The sequence below is a fragment of the Anomaloglossus baeobatrachus genome, chromosome 1 (genome assembly GCF_048569485.1).
Source record: "Anomaloglossus baeobatrachus isolate aAnoBae1 chromosome 1, aAnoBae1.hap1, whole genome shotgun sequence".
Taxonomy (NCBI): Eukaryota; Metazoa; Chordata; class Amphibia; order Anura; family Aromobatidae; genus Anomaloglossus; species Anomaloglossus baeobatrachus.
The window spans coordinates 361,191,492-361,217,836 of NC_134353.1; the positions used below are offsets into that span (position 1 = coordinate 361,191,492).

At 47.0% G+C, this 26,345-nt stretch overlaps 1 protein-coding gene across 1 annotated transcript in view; it reads right to left on the reverse strand.

Annotated features, from left to right (window-relative positions):
- LOC142314248 (uncharacterized) overlaps positions 1–12,013 on the reverse strand; it is a 32,051-nt gene extending 20,038 nt beyond the window's left edge. Inside the window, exons 1-2 of the mRNA XM_075352455.1 lie at positions 11,906–12,013; positions 7,825–8,712 (exon numbers count right to left, since the gene is read on the reverse strand). Of these exons, the coding sequence (XP_075208570.1) occupies positions 7,825–8,704 (880 nt within the window). The 5' untranslated portion in view covers positions 8,705–8,712; positions 11,906–12,013. The remainder of the gene's footprint in view (positions 1–7,824; positions 8,713–11,905) is intronic.
- Positions 12,014–26,345: the final 14,332 nt, after the last annotated feature.

A 26,345-nucleotide genomic window follows, 5' to 3' on the forward strand; every position in this document is an offset into this window, starting at 1 on the left:
TCTCATTGAACTCAATGGGTGAAAAACGCAGTGAAAAACGCAGAAATAATTGACATGCTGCATTTTTGTGGTCACCACAAAAACGCAGCTACAAAAAAACGCTGTGTACGGACAGCACTTCTGAAAACCCATAGACATTGCTGGGGAAGCAATGTCACTGCGTTTTCAGCACAAAAACGCGGTAAAAAACGCCGCTAAAAACGCCTAGTGCGCACAAGGCCTTAGGCCATTCTCTCTGGAATATTCTGGTCTCTTTTTGGTCAAAGTGAGCAGCTAAGAAAAGTTTGATATGACCATATTATGAGAGTGCACCTCTGATTTAATTTCTTTCTTGTGCTGTATTGAGATAGATATTTATATAGTGTGTTTTTCGCATTATAAGACGCACTTTTGTTCCCCCAAATTTTGGAGGAAAATAGGGGGTGCGTCTTATAATCCGAATATATGGATTATATACTGCAGGGCCCAGGGGAGGTGGGGGCAGCTCTAGAGCGGTGCTGGAGGCTGCAGGAGGCAGTGTTAGATCTCCTGCTCCCGCTCATATAATATGCACTGCCGCTGTCCATCACCGTGGTGCTGAAACCGCACAGTGGTGATGGGCTGGGGGAGCGTTGCATATTATATGTGCCTGCACCCCTCTTTGATGGCACATGGCCCCCCCTGTGTTAGATATGGCCCCCATGCTGCTGCCCATCCTGAAATAAAAAAAGCTTTATTTACCTCCTCCAGCGCTGATTTCCCGATGTCTCCCCGGTCTCCCTGCTGCTGCTGCGATCAGGCACGTAGAGATGATGTCACTCTGCAGTGCCGATCACATGACGGGCACTGAGAACCAGGAAGTGCAGGAGCTCAGCAGCACGGAGGGAGACACCGGGAGGGCAGCGCTGGGGAAGGCAAGTAAAGAGTTTTTTTATTTTACTATGGGCAGCAGCATGGGGGCCATATCAAACACAGGAAGACGTGTGCAATCCATAGGGGGCCATAGGCAGCACAGGGGGACGTGTGCCATCCATACGGGGCCATGGGCAGCACAGGGGGACGTGTGCCATCTATCGGGGGCCATAGGCAGCACAGGGGGACATCTGCCATCCATAGGGGGCCATAGGCAGCACAGGGGGACGTGTGCCAGCACAAGGGGGTTATATTCAATATAAGGGGACCATATCCAGATTAAGGGGGCTAAATTTAGGATGGGGGGCCTAGAGGGACATATACCCTATATGATTTGACACTGGCATTATAAGGCGGACCCCATTTAACATAAAAAAAAAAATTCTCTCTTTTCCTTCACCAAATTTGGGGGTGCGTCTTATAAAGTGAAAAATACAATATATATTTTTTACCCCCATGAGTACAGATCCATTAGTGCACAAGTATTTTGTGCATGTTAATTGATTTCACCACTCTTAAGCCCCCTTCACACGTCCGTGAAAATCACGCACGTGTTTCACGGACGTGTCAAAGGTGCGTTTTCCCCTCCGTGTGCCGTTTTTATGGCACTACGTGTGTTCTCCGTTATCCGTGATAACACATGGAGAACGAGAAGTTTCAACTCACCTGGCCCTGGCGTCGCTGTCCGTGGTGCTGATCTTCGGTCTCCCACCCTGCCGACTCCCCGCTGCTGCTGTTTCCGGCCGCAGTGAAGTGAATATTAAATGAGCATAATGAGCGGCGGTCGGCAGCAAGTGACAGCAGCGGCAGAGACAGGAGGGCTGGAGAAGGTGAGTAAAGATTTGTTATTCTTTTCTCTGACACGTGTGTTTTCTCCGGCACGTGTCACACGGGACCGCATCCACACTACATCCGTGTTGTCCGTATGCGGGCTGTGTGAAACCCGTGATGCCAGAGAAGAACGGACATGTCCACGTGTGGAACACACGGACATGCGTATGCTCCACACGTACCATGGCAATACACGCACGTGTGCGCAGACCCATTGATTTTAATGGGTCTACGTAGTGCCCGTGTCTCCGGTACGTGCAGGAACGGACCTAACACGTACCGGAGACACATGCATGTGAAGGGGGCCTTACAGATAAAATGTAGTATTTACATGCAGCTGTGCCATTGTGTGGCTTTCTAATTATTAAACATTACATATATAAGGCCAGGGCTGTGGAGTCGGAGTCGGAGCTCATTTTGGTGGAGTCGGAGTTGGAGTCGGTATAAAATGCACCGACTCCGACTCCTAAAATATATAATAAATTGGGGACAGGCGTGTAATGCAGAATGTGCTGAATATTTTACTAAATAATAACATTTAGTATAATGCTTATATTTAAGTGAAAAATGTATTGTAGTACAGTGTGAACATCAGACATTTAATTGTTTTTATGATACAATAATCAAGATATTTGGATAGAACATAAAATATTTATTGGAATACAACTTTAGAACACAAAAAACTAATAAATTGTAAATATGTAATATATATATATATATATATATATATATATATATATACATACATACATACAGTGTATACACACACACAAGATATATGTAATCTACTGTATATATTACATATTTACAATTTATTACAGTTTTTTGTGTTCTAAAGTTGTATTCCAATAAATATATTTTATGTTCTATCCAAATATCTTGATTATTGTATCATAAAAATTATTAAATGTCTGATGTTCACATACACATATTCATGTACTACAATACATTTTTCACCTAACTATAAGCAATATATGTAGGAGCCGGAGCCGGAGCCGGAGTCGGAGTCGGAGCCGGTGCAAGAGAATTTGAGGAGTCGGAGTCGGAGGTTTGGCTTACCGACTCCACAGCCCTGTATAAGGCTTTGGTTATGCTGTCATGTTGGTTATTTCATGGAAAACTATGACATGATTTTAACATGTGAATAAATCATTACTGCTTCATATGACTAGATCCTAAGTATATTAATCCCTATATGACTTTGGATGTATATACAAGTCTTAAGTCGTGTCCCCCAGTAACCGCGGGCTCCGGCGGATAGCCCCTGGTAATCCCCGAACATGTCTGCTGTTCCAATCAGTAGACATGTGCGGCTAACAGGCACGGATGGATCAGAGATCCACCCGCACCTGTTTACCACTTAGATTGTGCTGTTAATACTGATCATGCCGTTCCCGCTGATGGTGACCCTGTGACGCAATCACAGGGCGCCAATGGGTTGCCAAAGTAACGCGGGGTCAGCTGATGACCCCCGACGCTACCATGACGTATTTCCTGTGACAACTGACAAAGCGTCGGCTCTCACAGGAACGCTGCATTTCTGCTGATCAGTGCGATGCTGCTCTGATCAGTAGAAATGAACAAGCAAGCAGACAGTACAGTGATGAAGTCACCTAGGGGGACTAGTAAAGTAAATAAAGAAAATGTTTTAAAAAATATGAAAAAATAAAAGACCTGAAAAAAGTTCAAATCACCCCCATTCACCCCATTGAAAATAAATAAAAAAATACACATATTTGGTATTGCTGCATTCAGAAATGCCCGATTACAATATAAAATCAATTACCGTATTTTTCGCTTTATAAGACGCACTTTTGTTCCCCCAAATTTTGGGGGAAAGTAGGGGGTGCGTCTTATAGGCCGAATATACGGGGGGGGGGGGTGTATATATATATTATATAGATATAGATATATATATATATATATATATATATATATATATAGAGGTGGGGGCAGGTGAACGCTGGGGGCGGCAGAGTTAGATCTCATGCTTTCGCTCATATAATATGCATAGCCACCGTCCATCACCGTGGTGCTGAAACTGCACCGCAGTGACGGGCTGAGGGAGCGGTGCATATTATATGAGCCTGCGCCCCACTGTGATGGCACATGCCCCCCCTGTGTTAGATATGGCCCCCATGCTGCTGCTCATCCTAAAATAAAAGCTTTACTTACCCCCTCCAGTGTTTCTCCCCGGTGTCCCTGCTTCCACTGTGATCAGGCAAGCAGAGATGATCTCACTCTGCTGTGCCAATCACATGACCGTTACCGAGAACCAGGGAGTGGAGGAACAGAAGCATGGAGGGAGACAGGAGGGAGATCAGCGCTGGAGGAGGAAAGGAAAGTGTGTTTTATTTTACTATGGGCAGCAGCCTGGAGGCGATATCTAACACAGGGGGACTTGTGCAATTCATAGGGGGCCATAGGCAGCACAGGGGAACGTGTGCAATCCATAGGCAGCACAGGGGAACGTGTGCAATCCATAGGCAGCACAGGGGAACGTGTGCAATCCATAGGCAGCACAGGGGAACGTTTGCAATCCATAGGGGGCCATAGGCAGCACAGGGGAACGTGTTATGATCCGGAACCATGGAAGACCACCACAAATCATTGCTAAAAGGTGACAAGAGCATTGGCAACTAATCTGGCTGCCATCCCCTTACTAACCATCACAACTAGAAGTAGCCGAGGGGTGAACTAACATCCTGTGCACCGCGAACCCAGCCGGAGAACTAACTATCCTAAAGGAAGGAAAGATGAATAACTCTCTGCCTGAGAAAATAGATAAAGAATAGCAAGCCCCCCACATTCAAAGACTGCGGTGATATAGGAAAAACACAATACACAGGTAGATGACAGGATTAGCAAAACATGAGGCCCCCACTGACTAAAATAGGAAAGGACAGGAAAGGGACTGATGGTGGCCAGAGCTTAAAACACTGCAAAATTCCAAATTCCTGATAGTACAAAAAGGCCCTCAGATCGCACAATCTGAACTCCGTCCTATACCAGGTGCTCTTGTCATACCAATGAACAGAAAACAAGAATCATAACAAATTCAACAAGCCACAAATACATGGACCCAAAGGAGCTATACTCCACACAGAACTGCAGGGAATTCCCCAGCCAAGCAACTGAGGGGAAAATCTCTGCATGCAAATAACTGAAAACAACCACAGCAAATGACAAATCCAGATAAGAGCAAAAGAACCAAATAATAAATAAAGAGCAAGCACTTATCTGGGGTAGATGTGGTGTGGAGCAGAATGAAGCAGGCTGGTGATACAAAGAACAACTGACATCCGGCATAGTCAGCTATCAGACCAGGATTTAAATAAGCAGAGAGTTAGCAAAGGAAATGCCCACTGCACAACACACCTGGTCCAAGTCCAAACCATTCCTGGCCACCAGAGGGAGCCTCCCAGCAGCCAAAACATAACTAACATTCACAACAGGAACGTGTACAATCCATAGGGGGCCATAGGCAGCACAGGGGAACGTGTCCCAGCACAAGGGGGCTATATTCAATATAAGGGGGCCATGTCCAGATTAAGGGGGCTAATTTTAGGATGGGGGGCTATGAGGGACATATACCCTATATGATTTGTTAGACAGACACTGGCATTATAAGATGGACCCCATTTAACATTAAAAAAAAAATTCTCTTTTCCTTCACCAAATTTGGGGGTGCGTCTTATAATCAGGTGTGTCTTATAAAGTGAAAAATACGGTAATCTGATCGGTATACAGTGAGAAAAAAAATTCCAAACGCCAAAATGAAGTTTTTTGGTAGCCGCAAATTTTTTTAAAAAAGCAATAACAGGCGATCAAACACAGCATCTGCATAAAAATGGTATAATTAAAAACGTCAGCTCAAGATGCAAAACATAAGCAGTCACTGAGCCCTAGATCCCAAAAAATGAGAACGCTACTGGTCTCGGAAAATGGCAGAAAAAGCGCTATTCTTTTTTTGGACATACTTCTGATTTTTTTTTCACCCCTTAGATAAAAGTAAAAGTACACGTTTGGTATCTACAAACTCGAACCGACCTGAGGCATCATACTGACACGTTAGTTTTACCATACATTGAACAGGGTGAATAAAATATCCCAAAAATAATTGTGCAATTGCACTTTTTTTGCAATTTCACCACACTTGAAATTTTTTTCCCATTTTCCAGTACAATATGGTAAAACAAATGATTTTATTTAAAAGTACAACTCGTCCCGCAACTGCAAAAACAAGCCCTTTTATGGCAAGATGGAAAAATAAAAGTTATGGTTCTTGGTAGAAGGTGAGGAAAAAATGAAAAATCGCCGGGGGGTGAAGGGGGTTAAAGAATTCTTACAAACAGCATACTGTCAGGAGAGGTCTGTTCCTTAAAAAGGGTATTACCATCTCCAAGACCCTATTCCAATATGTAGTAGGTGTAATAATATTAGCAAATACCTCCAATTAGAAATGAAGTATAGTTCTCCTGATATAGCCATGTCTCAACCTCATGTGCAGGGCATAGCAGCTTAGGTATCCATGGTTACAACCATGAGCAACTGTCACTTTATGAGTGTGCATAACCATGGATACCTAAGCTGCAATGCCCTGCACATGAGGTAAAAGACATGGCTGTATCAGGAGAACTATACTACATATCTAATTGGAGTAGAATTTTTTTTTATTTTTTTTTTATAAATATTTGTCAATTATAATTAAAAAAAACAAGATATAGAATTATTTTTTGCACTGAAGGCTCCATAATTCTATATATTGTTTTTTAATTTTAATTGACAATAAAGATTTTTAAAAAATAAGAATTTTTTTTCTAACAAAAGTGATATGGTTTTCGAAGTCTTTTTTTCTTCTGGATTATTTTGTCCCACAGGAAGTATTTTGAATTATAATGATTTTGAAATGAGATTTAGCATGAGATTTTATTTAATATTATTACACCTACTACATATTGGGATAGGACCTTGGAGATGGGAATAAGCCTTTAACAGCAAGCAGTAATCCTGAAAATGCTGAAGGAGAAAAACAAAAGTATAAGGCTACGTGCGCACACAGCATTTTTTGACGCTGCATTTTTGGCCGCAAAAACACGCACCCGCGATAAAAACGCACCAGAAAAAAATGCATGTGTTTTTACCGCGTTTCGGTGCGCTTTTTGACCACTGCGTTTTTCTTCGTTTTTCTAATGCGGTGAAAAAAGCAGTGAAACGCAGGAAAGAATTGACATGTCCAGTTTGTTTTTTTAGCTCTAAAACGCAGCTAAAAAAGTTGTTTGTGGTGTGGACAGCAAAAATGAAAACTAAGGGGTGCTTTGCACGCTGCGACATCGCTAGCCGATGATAGCGATGCCGAGCGCGACAGTCCCCGCCCCCGTCGCACATGCGATTTCGTGTGATAGCTGCCGTAGCGAACATTATCGCTACGGCAGCTTCACACGCACTTACCTGCCCTGCGACGTCGCTCTAGCCGGCGACCCGCCTCCTTCCTAAGGGGGCGGGTCGTGCGACGTCACACGGCAGGCGGCCAATAGAAGCGGAGGGGCGGAGATGAGCAGGACGTAAACATCCCGCCCACCTCCTTCCGCATAGCCGGTGGAGGCAGGTAAGGAGATGTTCCTCGCTCCTGCGGCTTCATACAGTGATGTGTGCTGCCGCAGGAGCGAGGAACAACAGCGTACCTGTCGCTGCAGCGAAATTATGGAAATGACCGACGCTACACAGATCACCGATTTATGACACTTTTGTGATCGTTTATCGGTGCATCTCGGCTTTACACGTTGCGACATAGTTACTAGCGCCGGATGTGCGTCACTTTCGATTTGACCCCGACGATATCGCAGTAGCGATGTTGGTTGCAACGTGCAAAGTACCCCTAAGACTTTGCTGGGGAAGCAAAAACATGCAGTTTTGAGCCCAAATACGCACAAAAACGCCGCAAAAAAACACCTAGTGCGCACATAGCCTTACAGACAGTTACAGAACTTACATAATGGATGACCGGTATTTACAATGAAACCCCTTTAAAATTGCACATCCCCCCCTTCTATATAGCGCTCACAGTGACAGGTTTACGTAACATACACTTCTGAGCATTACCTGTATGTGTTCTTATATGCTGAATGTAGTTATTTTTGCGATCAGAAAAATAAGAGCACTGTGAGCATGTATAAACAATCCTTGGGAAATGATTTCGAAGGTGTTTCTTCCAGTGGTATTCGCTGACTGTTGTATAGGTACATATGGTGCACTTGTAAACCCGCTCGTTGTCGGCAGCTTTATTGTGATGCTTCAAATGGGCCAAATAGTGATCAAAACGGTTGGTGTTATAGCCACATCTGTCGCATTGGATAGGTCCTTTTGAAATGTCCACTTCCTCAGGGGAACCAGAGCCCGAATCCGGCACACTTTTGTTAGAGTCATGATCAATGAACCTCTTGGCACTATGGTCCCTAATATGATGAACAAACTCTTCCTCAGATTCCGCCTTATACTGGCAAGGTCTGCACCGAAAAGGCTTGCTTTTTAGACATTTTGTTTTGTCTTCAGTCCTGGCAGGAGGGCTCTTATTTTTCTTTTCTGGTTCCACTTCCAGCCTAGTTTCTGGGCCGGTGGGTTGTTGGTCGCACAGTTTCTCCTCCTGGACTGCAGAAGGTTCCTCATCCATAGTATCAAGCATGTGAGACTCACCGGCTAGGTCTGACACTTCTAATTCCATTCTTTCCCCATCACTATCTGAATAGCTATTATCATAAACAGTTGTCAGTTCAGCCATTTGCCTGTCCTCATCCATGGAATAATCATAGCAGCCATTATTCGCTTCTCCAGTCAGGGCAACATTAGCTAGCATGATGAGCCGAGGAGCTGCCATCTCTGCTTTAGAAAGGTCATGTAAGCCATACATGTCGCCAATGCCATAGTTGACACTGTTACAGAATATATTGTTGCCACTAGGTTGGGTAACCATTTGTGTAGCCATGGTGAATACTAAAAAGGAAACAAAAAAAGAATTAGGAAAACAAAAGCCAAAGACAGAACATATTGTCTCATAAATCACAAATACAATCCGGAGAAAAACCAAGTGTCCACAACATTACTAGTCACAGGCATGTCAGCACTAAAGGGGGCTTTACACGCTACGATATCGTTAATGTTTTATCGTCGGGGTCACGTTGTTAGTGACGCACATCCGGCGTCATTAACGATATCGCAGGGTGTAATACTTACCAGCGACCTTAAGCGACCTCAAAAATGGTGAAAATCGTTCACCATGGAGAGGTCGTCCCAAACTCAAAAATCGGTAAGGGTTGTTTATCCATGTTGTTCATCGCTCATGCGGCAGCACACATCGCTATGTGTGACACCACAGGAGCAAGGAACGTCTCCTTACCTGCCGCCGGCAATGCGGAAGGAAAGAGGTGGGCGGGATGTTACGTCCCGCTCATCTCCGCCCCTCTGCTTTGATTGGCCGGCCGCTTAGTGACGTCGCGGTGACGCCGAACGTCCCTCCACCTTGAGGGAGGGATTGTTCGGCAGTCACAGCGACGCCGCCGACCAGGCAAGTGCGTGTGACACAGCCGTAGCGATAATGTTCGCTGCAACAGCGATCACACGATATAGCATGTGCGACGGGGGCGGGTACTTACATGCTCGATATTGCTAGAAATTGCTAGCGATATCATAGCATGTAAAGCCTGCTTAAGGGCCCAGCACAAGACATTTGCAGAGTACATTTCACTGGCATACCCCATGATAGTGTCCGAGTAGCCCATTTGTTCCTGCAGCATAAAAAAACGTTGCCTGCTGCGCTGGGTCCGACAACCGGCTCCCTCATAATCATAAGAAGGGGGTCTGGAGACCCCAGTTTGAAAGGAATGGTGCTGAAGCATGTGCCCTGCCATCCAATTCACAGTCTATGGGACTGAAAGATATACAAAGGTTGGACGAAGACGCTCCCGTTCTCCCGATCAGTGGGGGCACCAGACCAACAAAAATACTAAGTCACATACTTAATTCAAATCTTGATTACTTCCCATTAGCCCATGTGTATGAGGTTGAACCCCTCGCCATGCAGTCTGCGCCTGCACATTTGTGAAAGAATGGCTCGTTCTAAAGAGCTCACTGCTAGGCCCATAGTACAGAACATTGCCCCATGCATCGCTGACTCATAACTGCAGCGTTCCAAACATCCCCTGGTGTTACTATATCAGCACAAATACTGTGTGACGGGAGCTTCATGGTATGGGTATAACAGGTGGGGACACGCGGGGGGGGGGGCACGCAAGGGTCGGGTGATTAGTGTGGCGGGTACACAATGGGAGACAGTCGCCGTGAAAGGTACACAGCCGGGCACCGTGGACAGCACACGGCCAAGCACCATGGAGAGCACACAGCCAGGGGCAGGCATCGTGGAAGGCACACTGTAGGCGGCTGTGGGGACTGCAGCCATCCTGCTCTCTCCTAAGCAGTCAGTTAACATTACCACAAGCCCATGATGTCTGACTTGTGTCACAAAAAGGTAGTGGCCACATACCAGGGAGGGCACACGACCGGGAGCAGGCAGCGAACAGGGCACATGGCAGGGAACAGGCACCATAGAGGACACAGTGAGGGAGGCTGGCACCGTGGACGACATACATCCAGGGGCATATATAGAGTGGAATGCTTTGGCACTCAAATATTTGAGTGCTGAAGCATTCCACTATATATATTGACTATTTTTTGCTTCAGAGCACCACGTTACTGACCTTGTGAGACAAGTCATATCCTATTATATACATCCGGGGGCAGGCACCGCGGAGGGCACACTGTGGGAAGCTGGCACCGCGGAGGGCACACTGTGGGAAGCTGGCACCACGGAGGGCACACTGTGGGAAGCTGGCACCACGGAGGGCACACTGTGGGAGGCTGTGGAGACTGCAGCCATCCTCTCCTGTGCAGTCAGTAAACGTTACCACCAGTCTGTGCTGTCTGACTTGTGGCACGTAGATAAAGTGGCCATATACCAGGACAGCACACTGTGGGAGTCTTTGGAGACTGTAGTCATCCTCCTCTCCTGTGTAGAGATGAGCGGACCCATGGAAGTTCGAGTTCTGCTGGTCAAGCTCAGTTTTTTAAATTCGCTTTTGGACATGGACTTGACCTGAACGTCATTTGAAGTCACTGATTGTCAGTTCTACATGTGATCATGCTGTTGTTACCCCCAATTAGAGCCGATCCAACACTGCAAGCGGCTCGCACTGGGCTGAGCACAGAGCGTACCCGAGCACAGCGATGCTCGCACAAGTGGTTTGCATTCATAAAGCACCCAAACTTTGTTTTCTTGGAAAAGTCCGAGTTCATACTGAACTTCAGGCTCACTCTTCTCTACTCCTGTGCAGTCAGTAACATTTACCACCAGCCCATGCTGTCTGACTTGTGGCACGTAGAGGAAGCGGTCATATACCGCGGGGGGCACACTGCTGCGGGCAGGCACCGCGGAGGGCACACAGCTGCGGGCAGGCACCGCGGAGGGCACACGGCTGAGGGCAGGCACCGCGGAGGGCACACGGCTGAGGGCAGGCACACTGTGGGGGGCACACAGATGGGGCAGGCACCGTGAAGGGCACACGGATGGGGGCAGGCACTGCGGAGGGCACACGGATGGGGGCAGGCACTGCGGAGGGCACACGGATGGGGGCAGGCACTGCGGAGGGCACACGGATGGGGGCAGGCACACTGTGGGAGGCTGTGGAGACTGCAGCCATCCTCTCCTGTGCAGTCAGTAAACTTTACCAGCAGCCCGTGCTGTGTGACTTGTGGCCTGTCCCGGGAGGGCGCCGTACTAGCTCCCCGGACTCCAGCACACATCCTGCAGATCAGCCCCGCGGGAGGAGGCGCCGTGCCCACAGTGGATGCAGGCGGCCTCCCCACCCCCACCAGGGTCACACCCAGTGTTGTTGGAGTCGGGGCCGAGATCAGCCCTGGACAGCGCCTTTCCTGGCGCTCTCCAGCAGCGGTCAGGCACCACGGCACCGGCAGGGTCCGCACCGCTACGTGCAGCACGTACACCCAGCGCGGGGCACAACAAGGGGCAAACTTGGCCTAGACTACGCAGCCGCGCTCACAAGGAAAAGTTTCGTACAGTCGTGAAACCTCCACCTCACGGTCCCGCCCGGTCCCAGGAGCGCGGCACACTCACCTCGCACTCGGAGCGGCGTCCACCGGATAGGCCTACTGCTCGGAGCTTCGGGTACGAGAGCCTCCGCTCTCACATTCCTACACACGCCGCACACACTCACACTCTCCCCCTCCCCTCTGTGTACGGCGGCGCGCACGCCTGATGCGTGCGCGTACACGAGGCCGCTACACCTGAGGAGCTCGAGCACTGGCGGCCGCGGGAGTACAGTGGTGTACGGGGGTCCGTGGCGATGGGAGACCGAGTCAAGTTCAGAGCTCCGACAGCAAAAGAGCAATACGGCCTGTCTCATGGCGGCAGGGTGCTGAATTCCGACTTTCCTTGACTATATCTTCATCAGAGAGGCATCTCCCCTGATGAAGATATATTCAAAGAAAATCGAAACGTAGGTAGACTTTTGAGGTTCTCACAGTGACTCGGCCCTAAGTCTACTTATACTGGCTGACATGTTGTAGCAATGTTTATTTGCTTGTACAGTATATTTGTTTAAGGGATTATTGGTGTGCTTGTACTGACGTGTGTGTGTGTATATATATATATATATATATATATATATATATATATATATATATATATATATACAGTGGCGTAACTACCGTGGTCGCAGAGGTCGCGACTGCGCCCGGCCCGGCAGCTTAGGGGCCCGCGGCCGCCCGACAGATCATCAGCCAGCTCCTTTCTGTGAGAGGAGCTGCGCTGATCTAGGGCAGACCATGCGGCCGGTATATGACCCGGTGCCGCCACCGCCGCTGACATCGGGCCCCCCTCCCCCATCATTGCGCACAGGAACAATTTAGCGTGGAGCGGCCAGTACAGCTCCACGCTCCATCACCCCCCCCCCCGTGCGGTGACGTCACTCCTGTGCGTCGGCTGTGCTCAGAGCGCAGGTAGGGAGGACGCCGACGGCAGCAGCAGGGGAACGGAGAAGAGCTGAGGACGCAAGAGAGCTGAGGACGGAGCAGCGCTGGAACGAGGAGAGGTAAGAAGAACTTATTTTTATTTATTTTTTATTAAATCAGCGTGTATACGGTGGCCATGGAGGGCTGCATTATACATGGAGCATATGGAGGCAGCTTGCATTATACATGGAGCATGGGGAGCTGGCTGCATTATACATGGAGCATGGGCTGGCTGCATTATACATGGAGCATGAGGGGGCTCCCTGCATTATACATGGAGCATGGAGGGGCTCCCTGCATTATACATGAAGCATGGGGGGGTGCCTGCATTATACTTGGAGCATGGGGGAGGCTGCCTGCATTATACATGGAGCATGGACTGGCTGCATTATACATGGAGCATGGGGGGGCTCCCTGCATTATACATGGAGCATGGAGGGGCTCCCTGCATTATACATGAAGCATGGGGGGCTGCCTGCATTATACTTGGAGCATGGGGGAGGCTGCCTGCATTATACATGGAGCATGAGGGGCTGGCTGCATTATACATAGAGCATGGGCTGGCTGCATTATACATGGAGCGTCTGCATTATACATGGAGCATGGGGGGCTGGCTGCATTATATGGAGGTCTATGGGGCTGCATTATACAACATGATGGACACCTTATACATGGACTATATGGGTGCATTATACACATTATACATGGAGGAGTATGGGGCTGCATAACACAATATGAAGGTATTATTGGGCTGCATTATAATACATATAGGAGTATGGGGGCTACATTATAATATATGGAGGACTATGAAGGCTACCTTATACATGGACTATGGGGGTGCGTTATAAAACATGGAGGACTATGTGGTGCAGTATAATATATGAAGTACTATGGGGTGCATTCTAATATATGGAGAACTATGGAGTGAATTATAACATATGGAGAACTATGGGGTGAATTATAATACATGGAGAACTTTGGTAAATTTATTATAATTGGAGGGCTATAAGGGCTACTTATACATGGAGGACTGTGGGGTGAATTATAATACATGGAGAACTATGGGAAATGCATTATAATATATGGAGGACTATGGGAAAGCATTATAATACATGGAGGACTATGGGGTGAATTATAATACATGGAGGACTATGGGAAATGCATTATAATACATGGAGGACTATGGAGCTGCATTCTAATATATGAAGGGTTATGTGGGACCCTTTATACTATATAGAAGGCTATCCAGGGGCCATTATTGTATTTGGAGAACTATATACGAGGGGGGACAAAGATACAAGCATGGGATGGGAACGTTTTGTGCTGAGGGAAAAGGCTCTTTCCCTCAGCAACCTGCTTTCCTATGTTCTGCTATACATCTCTCAGCACCCAGCTTTCCCATGTTCTGATATGGGAAAGCTGGGTGCTGAGGACAAGATGGATTTCAGATCATGGGAAATCTGGGTGCTGAGGGTAAGAGCCAAGTGTCAGCGTCATTATCCCGTACCCTTAGTGTCGGTGTAGGTGGAGGGGGGGCCCAATTTTGCACCAGGGCCCCTCAAACTCTAGTTACGCCACTGTATATATATATATATATATATATATATATATATATATATATATATATATATATATATATATATATATATATATATATATATATATATATATATATATGTATGTATACATATAAAGGCTGATTTCCACGCACTGAGATTCTAAACACCATACTGTGTTTTGGGTGTTTGCTTTGGGAGTCCCTTTAATATCTGGGCTTCCACATGGACTTTAATTATATTATGGGTATTTAGGTATCCCAGTAAGGGTCTCTGTCTACCTTTGGACCCCACACATGTGTTCAGCATTTGATCCAACATGTCCCATTATAGATTATCATTGACTCCATGGGGGTCCTGTCTTTGATTTTTTTTAACATGTTTTTATGAACTATGGATGTTCACCTTGTGTCTTGTATTATGAATTAAAGGGAACCTGTCATCACTTTTTTTGGCTATAAGTTGCGGCCACCACCACCGGGCTTTTATATACAGCATTCTAACATGCTGTATACAAGAGCCCAGGCCGGGGGTATAACATAAAAAACACTTTATAATACTTACCTAACGGTCGCGCTACGGTGGAATTGGGTCACAGAGGCGTCTCCGTTATCCGGTGCCGGCGCCGCCTCTTTCGGCCATCTTCGTCCTCCTTCTTCTGAAGCCGCGGTGCATGACGCGTACAACGTCATACACACTCGCTGGCATTCAGGTCCTGAGCAGGACCAACGAGTGTGTATGACGTAGACGCATCATGCACACAGGCTTCAGAAGGAGGGCGAAGATGGCCGAGAGAGGAGGCGCCGGCACCGGACAACGGAGATGCCTCTGTGACCCAATTCCACCGCAGCGCGACCGTTAGGTAAGTATTATAAAGTGTTTTCTATGTAGTCACAGCGGCCTGGGCTCCTATATACAGCATGTTAGAATGCTGTATATAAGAGCCCAGTGGTGGTGGCCGCAGCTTATACGGTAGCCAAAAAAAGTGGTGACAGGTTCCCTTTAAAATTTTCTGTATTCATTCGCACTATAAAAACTCTTTTTCTCATTTCTTATGACATGTTTTTGAGTTCGTGCCTTTTGTGGGGATTCGGTAGAATCAAGACCCACGCCATTTTCTGTACGGTGCTGTGGAGCATTTCTCTCTTAACTACTTACAGTGCTGGCCAAAAGTTTTGGCACCCCTGCAATTCTGTCAGATAATACTCAGTTTCTTCTTGAAAAGGATTGCAATCACAAATTCTTTGGTATTATCTTCATTTATTTTGCTTGCAATGAAAAAACACAAAAGAGAATGAAACAAAAATCAAATCATTGATCATTTCACACAAAACTTCAAAAATGGGCCAGACAAAAGTATTGGCACCCTTAGCCTAATACTTGGTTGCACAACCTTTAGCCAAAATAACTGCGAACAACCTCTTCCGGTAACCATCAATTAGTTTCTTACAATGCTCTCCTGGAATTTTAGATCATTCTTCTTTGGCAAACTGCTCCAGGTCCCTGAGATTTGAAGGGTGCCTTCTCCAAACTGCCATTTTGAGATCTCTCCACAGGTGTTCTATGGAATTCAGGTCTGGATTCATTGATGGCCACTTTAGTAGTCTTCAGTGCTTTCTCTCAAACCATATTCCAGTGCTTTTTGAAGTGTGTTTTGGGTCATTGTCCTGCTGGAAGACCCATGACCTCTGAGGAAGACCCAGCTTTCTCACACTGGGCCCTACATTATGCTGCAAAATTTGTTGGTAGTCTTCAGACTTCATAATGCCATGCACACGGTCAAGCAGTCCAGTGCCAGAGGCAGCAAAGCAACCCCAAAACATCAGGGAACCTCCGCCATGTTTGACTGTAGGGATCGTGTTCTTTTCTTTGAATGCCTCTTTTTTTTTTTTCTTGTAAACTCTATGTTGATGGCTTTTCCCAAAAAGCTCTACTTTTGTCTCATCTGACCAGAGAACATTCTTCCAAAACATTTTAGTCTTTCTCAGGTACATTTTTGCAAACTCCAGCCTGGCTTTTTTATGTCTCAGGGTAAGAAGTGGGGTCTTCCTGGGTATCCTACCATACAGTCCCTTTTCATTCAGACGCCGACGGATAGTATGGGTTGACACTGTTGTACCCTCAGACTGCAGGGCAGCTTGAACTTGTTTGGATGTTAGTTGAGGTTCTTTATCCACCATCCGCACAATCTTGCGTTGAAATCTCTCGTCAATTTTTCTTTTCCTTCCACATCTAGGGAGGTTAGCCACAGTGCCATGGGCTTTAAACCTCTTGATGACACTACGCACCGTAGACACAGGAACTTTCATGTCTTTGGAGATGGACTTGTAGCCTTGAGATTGCTCATGCTTCCTCACAATTTGGATTCTCAAGTCCTCAGACAGTTCTTTGGTCTTCTTTCTTTTCTCCATGCTCAATGTGGTACACACAAGGACACAGGACAGAGGTTGAGTCAACTTTAATCCATGTCAACTGGCTGCAAGTGTGATTTAGTTATTGCCAACACCTGTTAGGTGCCACAGGTAAGTTACAGGTGCTGTTAATTTCACAAATTAGAGAAGCATCACATGATTTTTCAAACAGTGCCAATACTTTTGTTCACCCCCTTTTTTATGTTTGGTGTGGAATTATATCCAATTTGGCTTTATGACAATTTTTTTTTCATTGAAGACAAATTAAATGAAGATTATAATACCAAAGAATTTGTGATTGCAATCATTTTCAGGACGAAACTGAGTATTCTCTGACCGAATTGCAGGGGTGCCAATACTTTTGGCCAGCACTGTATATCATGTAGCTGAAGTGCAGCACAGATTGATCTCAACTAAAAGCCTAGATACTTTGATCAGGAATAGAACAGACATTTATAGGATATTTCATAACTTTCCCAAATTCCTATGAATAAATATTCAGCACATTCTGCATTGAACCGCAGAACCCAATTTAGTATATATTTTAGGAGTCGGAGTCGGTCCGTTTTATACCGACTCCACCAAAATGGACACTGATTCCGAATCCACAGTCCTGCCTAAGACTTAAACTTTTGTCTCATCAGTTCACAGAGTATTCTCCCAAAAGTCTTGGGGATCATCAAGGTGTTTTCTAGCAAAACTGAGATGAGTCTTTATGTTGTTTTTGCTCAGCAGTAGTTTTCGGCTTGGAACGCTACCACGCAGTCAATTTTTGCCCAGTCTCTTTCTTATGGTGGAGTAATGAACACCACTAACCTTAACTGAAGCAAGTGAGGCCTGCAGTTCTTTGGATGATGTTGTGGGGTCCTTTGGGACATCTTTAATGAGTCGTCGCTGCGCTTTTGGGGTAATTTTGGTCTGCTGGCTATTTCTGGGAATGTTCACCACTCTTCTATGTTTTCAACATTTGTGGACAATGACTCTCGCTATGATTCACAGGAGTCTCAAAGCTTTAGGCTATGTTCCCACGGGACTCTGTACCCGCGGATTTTGCTGCGGAAAACCTGTGGATTTATCTGGATTTTCTAGATAAATCTGCAGATTTTAGCAAGTACAGACACTCCCCATGTTATCCTGTGGGACATGGGGAGTGTCTGTGTCCATGCTGCGGTATGTGCGGCTGCGGAATATGCTGCGGATGTCTCGCAGCCGCACATAACTGCATGTAAATTATTCCTGCGGAAATATCTGCGGAGATCCCGGCCCTCCACTATGGAGATAGAGGTCAGGACTTCCGCAGGTAAGTCACACGAATGTCCGCATGTTTACCGCAGATATTTCGCTGGAATCCCGCAGCAATGTATAGCTGCGGATTCCGAGGAGCTTCTGCGGGAAACCTGCAGATATATCCGCGGGTACAGAGTTCCGTGGGCACATAGCCTTAGAAGTTGCTTTATAATCTTTTCCAGACTGATAAATCTCAATTAGTTTGTTTCTCATTTGTTCCTGAATTTCTTTGGATTGTGGCATGATGTCTAGCTTTTGAGGATCTTTTTGTCTACTTCACTTTGTCAGACAGGTCCTATTTAAGTGATTTATTAATTGAGAACAGGTGTGGCAGTAATCATGCCTGGGTGTGGCTAGGGAAATTAAACTCAGCTTCCCAAAGATGTGATAAACCACAGTTAATTTATGTTTTAAGGGGGCAATCATTTTTTCACACAGGGCCTTGTAGGTTTGGATGTCTTTTTCCCTTAATAATAAAGACCTTCATTAATAAACTGAATTTTTTGTTTCCTTGTGTTATCTTTGTCTAATATTTAAATTTGTTTGGTCATCTGAAACATTTACGTGTGACAAACATGTAAAAGAATAAGAAATCAGGGCAAACTCTTTTTCACACCACTGTACATGCGCTGAGTTCAGGCTGGTAAATGAGCGCAAACATCAATGTTAACCTCTTCACAACCACTGACATATCGGTACGTCATGGAAGGGAAGTAGTTCCTGACCAATGACGTATAGGTACGTTAGGGCGATCGCACAGGGGTTGTACCCTCCACAATTGCTGCCAGGGACTATGCTTTCCCGACAGCCGAGCCCCGGTTCCCACAGCCAGGAAAGGTCTATGCGCCGTCCCTCTTTGTTAAACTCCCTATATGCTGATATCGATTGCAGGAATTAGGGGATTGGGAGAAGGATTGCGATCCCTCTCCCCTCTGATCAGTGCCCCTGCAATGTAATTGTGATCCAAGGTCTTCATGACGACCTCTGTGTGATCTGACTACGGAAAGCCTGAGTGATCATGCTGCACCAGGTGCAGATTGTGGGCACATACCCTAAATCTCTGAAAAATGTGATTCAGACAAAATTCCCAACTTAAAATTCACTGTAATGAGGCAGAGGGAGTCCCTTAGACCTCACGTCTGGCCTGTGATCCGGGTGTATCCATCTTTTTTGACGCCTCTTTTTAGACATGCACAAAAGCGCAGTTATGTACAGTTTTGTGCACCTTTAAAAAGACGGACACCGCTAAACAGATTCCAAACGGAGTTTGAAGTAACTCTGCTGCCTCATTAGTGAATGGATCCATCAGGAGTTTCACCTTAGTCACATATTTCAGAGATTTAAGGGAACCCCAATGTAAGTGCCCAGCATAGAGCACAGGAGAAATGTGATGTGATCCAAAATGTTTTGTACCAAAATCACCACCAAATAACATTCAACTCACCCCACAAAAACACAAATCCCCACTCAGGTCTGTCATCTGTTAGCGGAAATATAGAGGGCTTCCACATTACTTTTAGCACGAAGGCTCTGGAAAAGTGCTCTGGTTCCCTCCTCAAAAAAAAAATCAAACAAAATCTGCGCTCTCAAATCTAAATGCCCCCCTCCCTTCTGAGCCCCACAATGCGCCTAAACCAGAGTAAACGTCCCCATGTTTGGCATTATTATTAAGGAGAGCCCGCTTAATTTACGGGGTTACGTTTTCTAGAAGCACAAGCTGGGCACAATGTATGTGCACTACAATGTACTGGGCATGACAAGGACTTATTTGCAATTTTTAATTCTGCAGCATTCACTGCATTTGATGCCATTGGTGTTTTCCAGAGACTAAATCGTCACTACACCTGTAGAGGAATTCCCAGAGGGGTATAATTTCCAAAATTTGGTCAGTTGAAGGGGTTTCTTATTTTCTGGCACTTAGCGGCTTTGCAAATGGAGTCCGCAAACTATTCTTGGAAAATCTGTGCTCCAAAATTCAAATGGCGCTTCTTCCCCCCCAAGCACAGTGATTTGGCCAAACAGTACTGTACAGTCACATGTGGGGTATTATCACGGTCATGAGAAATTGTGTAACATATTATGGGGCCTTCTTTTACCTTTCCCCTTGTGAAAATTGGAAATCTGGGGTTAAAACAACAGTTTAGTGGTAAAAAAGTAATTTTTTTCACCACCCAATAGATTAACATTTTGTGGCAAACCTGTAGTGTTAATATGCTTACTGCATCCTTCAATGAATTCATTGAGGGGTGCATTTTGTAAAATGGGGGGGGGGTTCTGCTGTTATGGCAGCTCAGGGGCTCTCCCTATGTGACGTCGCACCAGCAAACCATTCCAATTAAATCTGCACTCCAAAATGGCACTTCTTCATTTTGTATTTTGCCTCAAAAGTAGTTTTCAACCATATATGGCAGGGGTGGGGAACCTTTTTTCTGCCGGCAGCCATTTAGAAATTTCTTCTACCATTATTCGGGGGCCGCACAAAATGATCAACTTGAAAATTACCCTGCTATGTTTGGTCAAACAAACCACTGTGGTGACTGTAGCTTCTTCTCGCAGCTGTGATATTAGGCAATATTGATCTTGCTGCTTCTCACAAACTTTTTTCCAAGTTTGCATCAGTTGGGACTGTTGTATATGTGACGACATGGACTCTCATGGGTTAAAGTTTCTTAAAATTCATCCAGACAGGATGATAGATTGTTTATAGACGGGGGATAAGTCCCTCATTGTTTTTACAAGACTCTTGTTGACTCATGTAATTGTTTTGGCCACTGAAAGCCAGACATATTGTTCTCTTGTGAATTAACTCATGTTTGCTTACCTTTTGTTTCTCCAGACCCTTCCAGTAATCATTGGAATATAGTTGTGTATTGCTAATGTAATTACCTTAGTAGTCATTATCTAGTCTGTGCATTCCAGACTACATGTATACCCTCAGTCTTTCTGTGGCCATCATTTGGATGAACATTGTCCATGCAGCTTGAGATTCATCCAATGGGAGAGGCGATCTTGTCCAATCAATCGATGAGGACGCAGTGTGCCCAGAGGGAGGGCGGTGGCTATAAGAGAGGACTTTTTTAAGCCACCAGGTGGATGAAGGTGGATGAATGCTTATGGACCCAGTCTAAGCTCTTAGGAGCTGGCTAGGGGATCATATACAAGATACCTTGTGGACTCAGTCTAGGGACTTTGGCTCCAACTTGAGCATCACTTGGCTACATGGCTTCAATCTAGGGGCTTCGGTTCCGGTTGGAGACCATATCCACAGTCTAGGGATTTCGACTCCGGCTGCCAGGATTATATCATCATACCAGGACTACCTAAGGAGGACACTCAGGTTGGGACAGTTCAGTCACCTGCTACAGACTTTGCAGACCTCAGACAGCTTCCTAAATCTGGCATTATTTCTTTCTCGGTGGGTGCCCGCCAAAAGCGGGGTGCTGCTGGATTGGAGTAAATAGCCCTGGGACCTCTGAGGCATGGACATTCTAAATCCCTGGTGAGCCAGCGGAAGGGTAAGACTCTGTTGCCTGTTATATTTGTGTTTTGCTGGTTATGTGTTATGTGCCGTTAATTGTTTGGGGATCCAATAAAGTCTAATTATTGTGGTTCCCTCACCCTGTGTTGTCTGAGTAGTGTTACGCCCACGGTTAAGGAGCCCGGCGTTCAGTTGGGATGAGCCCTGAGCCACGCTGTCTTTCTAAAGGCGGCGGGTTTTAGCGGACAAGAGCACCCACTGAGCCCCGTGTCTCCACAGTATACACATCACATAGAAGACGCTGATGGCAGATACACTGGGTACACATACATCACAGGAGGGGCTGGGAGCATTTACATCACATAGAAGATGATGGGGGCATATACATCACAGGAGACGCTGGGGGCATATATATCACAGGAAACACTGGGGCATATACATCACAGGAGGGCTGGGAGGAATATGTATCACAAGAGAGGCTGTGGGCAAATACATCACGGGAGGGCTCTGACAAATGTACATCACAAGACAGGCTGTGGGCATATACATCACATGGGAGGGCTGAGAGAAATATATATCACAGGGGAGGGCTGGGAGGATTATACATCACAGGAGAGGCTGTGGGCATATAGATCACAGGGGATGGCTGGGAGGAATATATATCACATGGGAGGTCTGTGAGAAATACACATCACAGGGGAGGGCTGGGAGAAATACACATCACAGGGGAGGGCTGGGAGGAAAATATATCACTGGGGAGTCTTGGGGGCATAGATATCAAAAGAGACGCTGATGGCATATACATCACTCAGTAGGGCTGGGAGGAATATACACCACAGGACGGAGCTGGGAGGAATATACATCCCTGGAGAGGGCTGGGAGGAATATAAATCACAGGAGACCCTGAGAGCATATACATCACTGGGGAGGGCTGTCAGGAATATACATCGCTAGGAAAGCTGCGGGGCATAGATGTGGCTGTGGTCCATAGACATCACTGGGGGGTACATACATCACTGGGTGTATATACATCACTGGGGGGCACAGACATTGCCAGTTGTATGGGGGTATATACGTACCTGGGGGGCACAGCCAGCACTGTGGACACAAACAGACCTGGGGATATGATAGGGGTATAAACAGAGAGCGCTGGGATACAGAGACCACTGGGAAAACAGAGAACCCTGGTGGAGGCTGGGAGCACAAAGAGCCCTGGTGAAGGCTGGCTGGGGGCACAGTGAGCCCGAGTGGAAGCTGGGGGCACAGAGAGCTTAGGTGGAGGCTGGCGCACAGGGAGCCTTGGTAGAGGGTGGGGGCACAGACAGCACTGGGGCACAGAGAGCCCTGATGAAGGCTTGGGGCACAGAGAGATCTGGTGGAGGCTGGGGAACAGAGATCCCTGGTGGAGGCTAGGGGCACAGAGAGCCCTGGTGGAGGCTGGGGGCACAGAGAGCCTGGGTGGAGGCTTGGGGCACAGAGAGCCCTGTTGGAGGTGGGGTGCACAGAGAGCCCTGGTGGAGGCTGGGGGCACAGAGAGCCCTGGTGGAGGCTGGGGCACAGAGTTCTGGTGTAGGCTGGGGGCACAGAGAGCTCAGTTGGAGGCTGAGAGCACAGAGAGCCCAGGTGGAGGCTGGGGCACAGAGCGCAGTGGGAGAACATGGAGAGCCCTGGGGGAACAAACAGACCTAGGGGGCACGAAGAGCGCTGGGGGAACAGACAGACCGGGGGGCGGGGGGGTGACAGAGAGCCCTAGGGGGCACGGAGAGCCCAATGGCATGCTGCGGCAGCCGCTATTCTCCTGTTGGATGTGAGCGCATAGCGCTCCGTCTACAAAGTACATCCACATACACAGGCACTGACCCGCGTGAGGACGTACTCCTCCAGAGTAAGCATCGCAGCGTTGCGTGCGGAGTTTAAAGGGCTGGCAGACAGCAAGACGCTGTCCTGACCACACGAGGCTCTCTATAAAGATTTTGCATTGACTGTGAGGTGTCAGTCAGAGTAGGGGGGCGTGTCGGAGTGGCCTGCACAAGAGTTTGTGTCCCAGCAATGATAAGGGTCCTGCTGATAAAACAAACAGCAAATAAACAAAAGATTGGACTGTGACAAGACAGACATGCCTGAACTTTCTTTGTTAACCCTTGCAGAATGCTGGCTTCAGCTTACATAGCAAAAACCTGCTGACAGATTCAATTTACATCTTTGGTGCTTGTTTCTGTGCCGCCCCGGCGTAAACCGGGGTGCTCGGATCCGGGATGGTCGTGGCTCGAGGGGTCCGGGCGCGGGCGCGGCACAGCACTCCGATTCTTGTAAAGGGGATATGTACAGGGGAGAAGTTCGTGACGCCACCTGTGGGTTGCGGCGGTAATGGGAGTACCGCCGCTGTTGGAAGGAGTACCGGGACGGATGGAGTAGGGCAGCAAGTTGTCAGTCCCTCCGCAGGTAGGGAGGCCCCGGCCTCTGGGGTGATTGCTGGGATGATTGGGAGCGCTGGGTGCAGGGGAACAGAGTACTCACTGTCGGTAGTCATGGTTCTGGATGAGGATTATAAGGCCAGAATCACACTTGTGAGAGACTCATGCAAGTCTTGCATCACATTACCCGACATGGCCTGCAGCTCTCCGGACAGGAGCATCTCAGCTGCAAAGAAATACATGCAGCTGACCCGCTCCTGTCAGGAAAGTGTGTGGCCACGCCGGGTGATGCGATGTGAGACTCGCGCGAGTCTCTCGCAAGTGTGACTCCAGCCTAAAGTAGATACTCACACCGTAGATAAACCAGAATCTCTGTGCATCACAGTCACTACACGGGAGCTCGTCCAGGTGTCCGCTCCCAACGGTGTCGTTTGATAGCCCGGACCTTTTCCTCCGTGCACAATTTTTAGTGTTCATTGTGGCCCCTTGGCGTGAAGCTGTTGGGGCCCTGCTACCCGTGTGTATGGCAGCTGTGCTCTTGATGGCTGGCACTTGGGATTTTAGTTGGGTTGCTTTACTGGAAAACCCTATCCCCCGCGTTGTGCTGATGCCTTCAATCTCTGAGCTTTTAGGGAAGTTCATAAAGATACTCTCCCTCCCAGGTTAATTATCAGGACGGCTAAACCTGCTCCCGACCTAGGGCCCTGTACCCCGCCGTGCTCAGTACCGGTAAGGTCTTTTGAGCTTGATGATGCCGACAGTCCTCCTAGACTCTGTCCGTCGCACCTCTTTCCAATGTCACTGCTATCGGTCCCCGACTCCTGTGGTCCCGTACCACCGTCTGCGACCCAACCTTGGTCTCGCTCCCCGAGAGCTACAACTCCCCAGCTCCTCACTCTTTGAGGGCTACTCTCGAACTGACTTCCTTCCGCCCACCAGTCTGCCTGACCCCTAGGTGGGCGGCTCTATTCCAGCCTAACCAATCCCACTGGTGTGTCTGACAGGTCATGGTGTGAGGTGTGATTGGGATTATTGATGCTGATGAAGCGACACCGGTTATTGGGAACCTGAAACCACGGAGGTTGGGACCTACAACCTGGGGGACAAGATGCAGTTCCCTGTAGCACCCTGATACAGTCAGGGGCGCTACATTTCTAGCCTCTTTAAACAGATTGAGGAAGAATAATGGGCACAGAACAGTCACTGGTAGATCAATCCGTCTTCATATACTGTAGAATCATATTATCAGCATCACTTCTGCCGTTTGCAGCGGGCGATATGCTGCTGCTAGCAATGATTTTTGTTCCACCATAAACAATCCAATCACCCGATGAATGAGGAGCATTTTGCTCGATTGTTGGGCGTTTGCCGACCTGTTTACATTTATGAATTTCTGTTTGTGCATCTTGGATTTATAAATGTGGATACTACATACACACAGTATGTGACACAATCACTGTATGTTACACATACACATAGCACACACCCATGTACACACATATTGTTACACACACACATAGCTCACACGCATGTATACATTGAGCACACATATGTTTACACACATAAAACCCATGTATGTGCCAAGCGCACACACGTACTGTATGTTATACACAAATAGCACACATGAGCACACACATTTATGTGTACACACACTTAGCTCACACGCATGTCTATACCGAGTACACACACATATGTATATATACACATAGCATACACGCATGTATACACCAAGCACACACACATATGTATACACACAAAGGACACATATGTATGTATACGCCAAGCGCACACATACACATATTACACACATAACACACACATATACGAGCACACCATATATCTGTAAACACACATATGCACATACACTCATATGTTACACACTTAAGCACACACACATATATGCATCGAGTGCATACACACCCATATAAGTTACACAGCGCATACACTCATGTATACATGGAGCACACACATACAATCACACATGTATACACACACATATCACACACACACAATGTATACACCGAGCACATACACATGTATACACGCACCTGCATGTATACACCAAGCGCACACACATACATTACACATACATTATACACACATGTATACACCGAGCACACACATATACAGTATGTTGCACATACGCATGTGTACACCAAGCACACACACCTATGTATACACATGTATAGCCAGGGCCGCCATCAGGGCATTACTAGTGGAACTGGCGTACCGGGCCCGGTGAAGAGAGGGGGCCCGGACAGGCCCGGGGTAATTACTTAGCTTTGTTAAGCCCCGGGCAGGCCAGGCTCCCCTCTTCATCGGGCACCAGTCACAGCCGCAGCAGAGGGGCCGACCGTGTAATTTCAGCCACTGCATATACGGCTAAATTGCAGGCGAA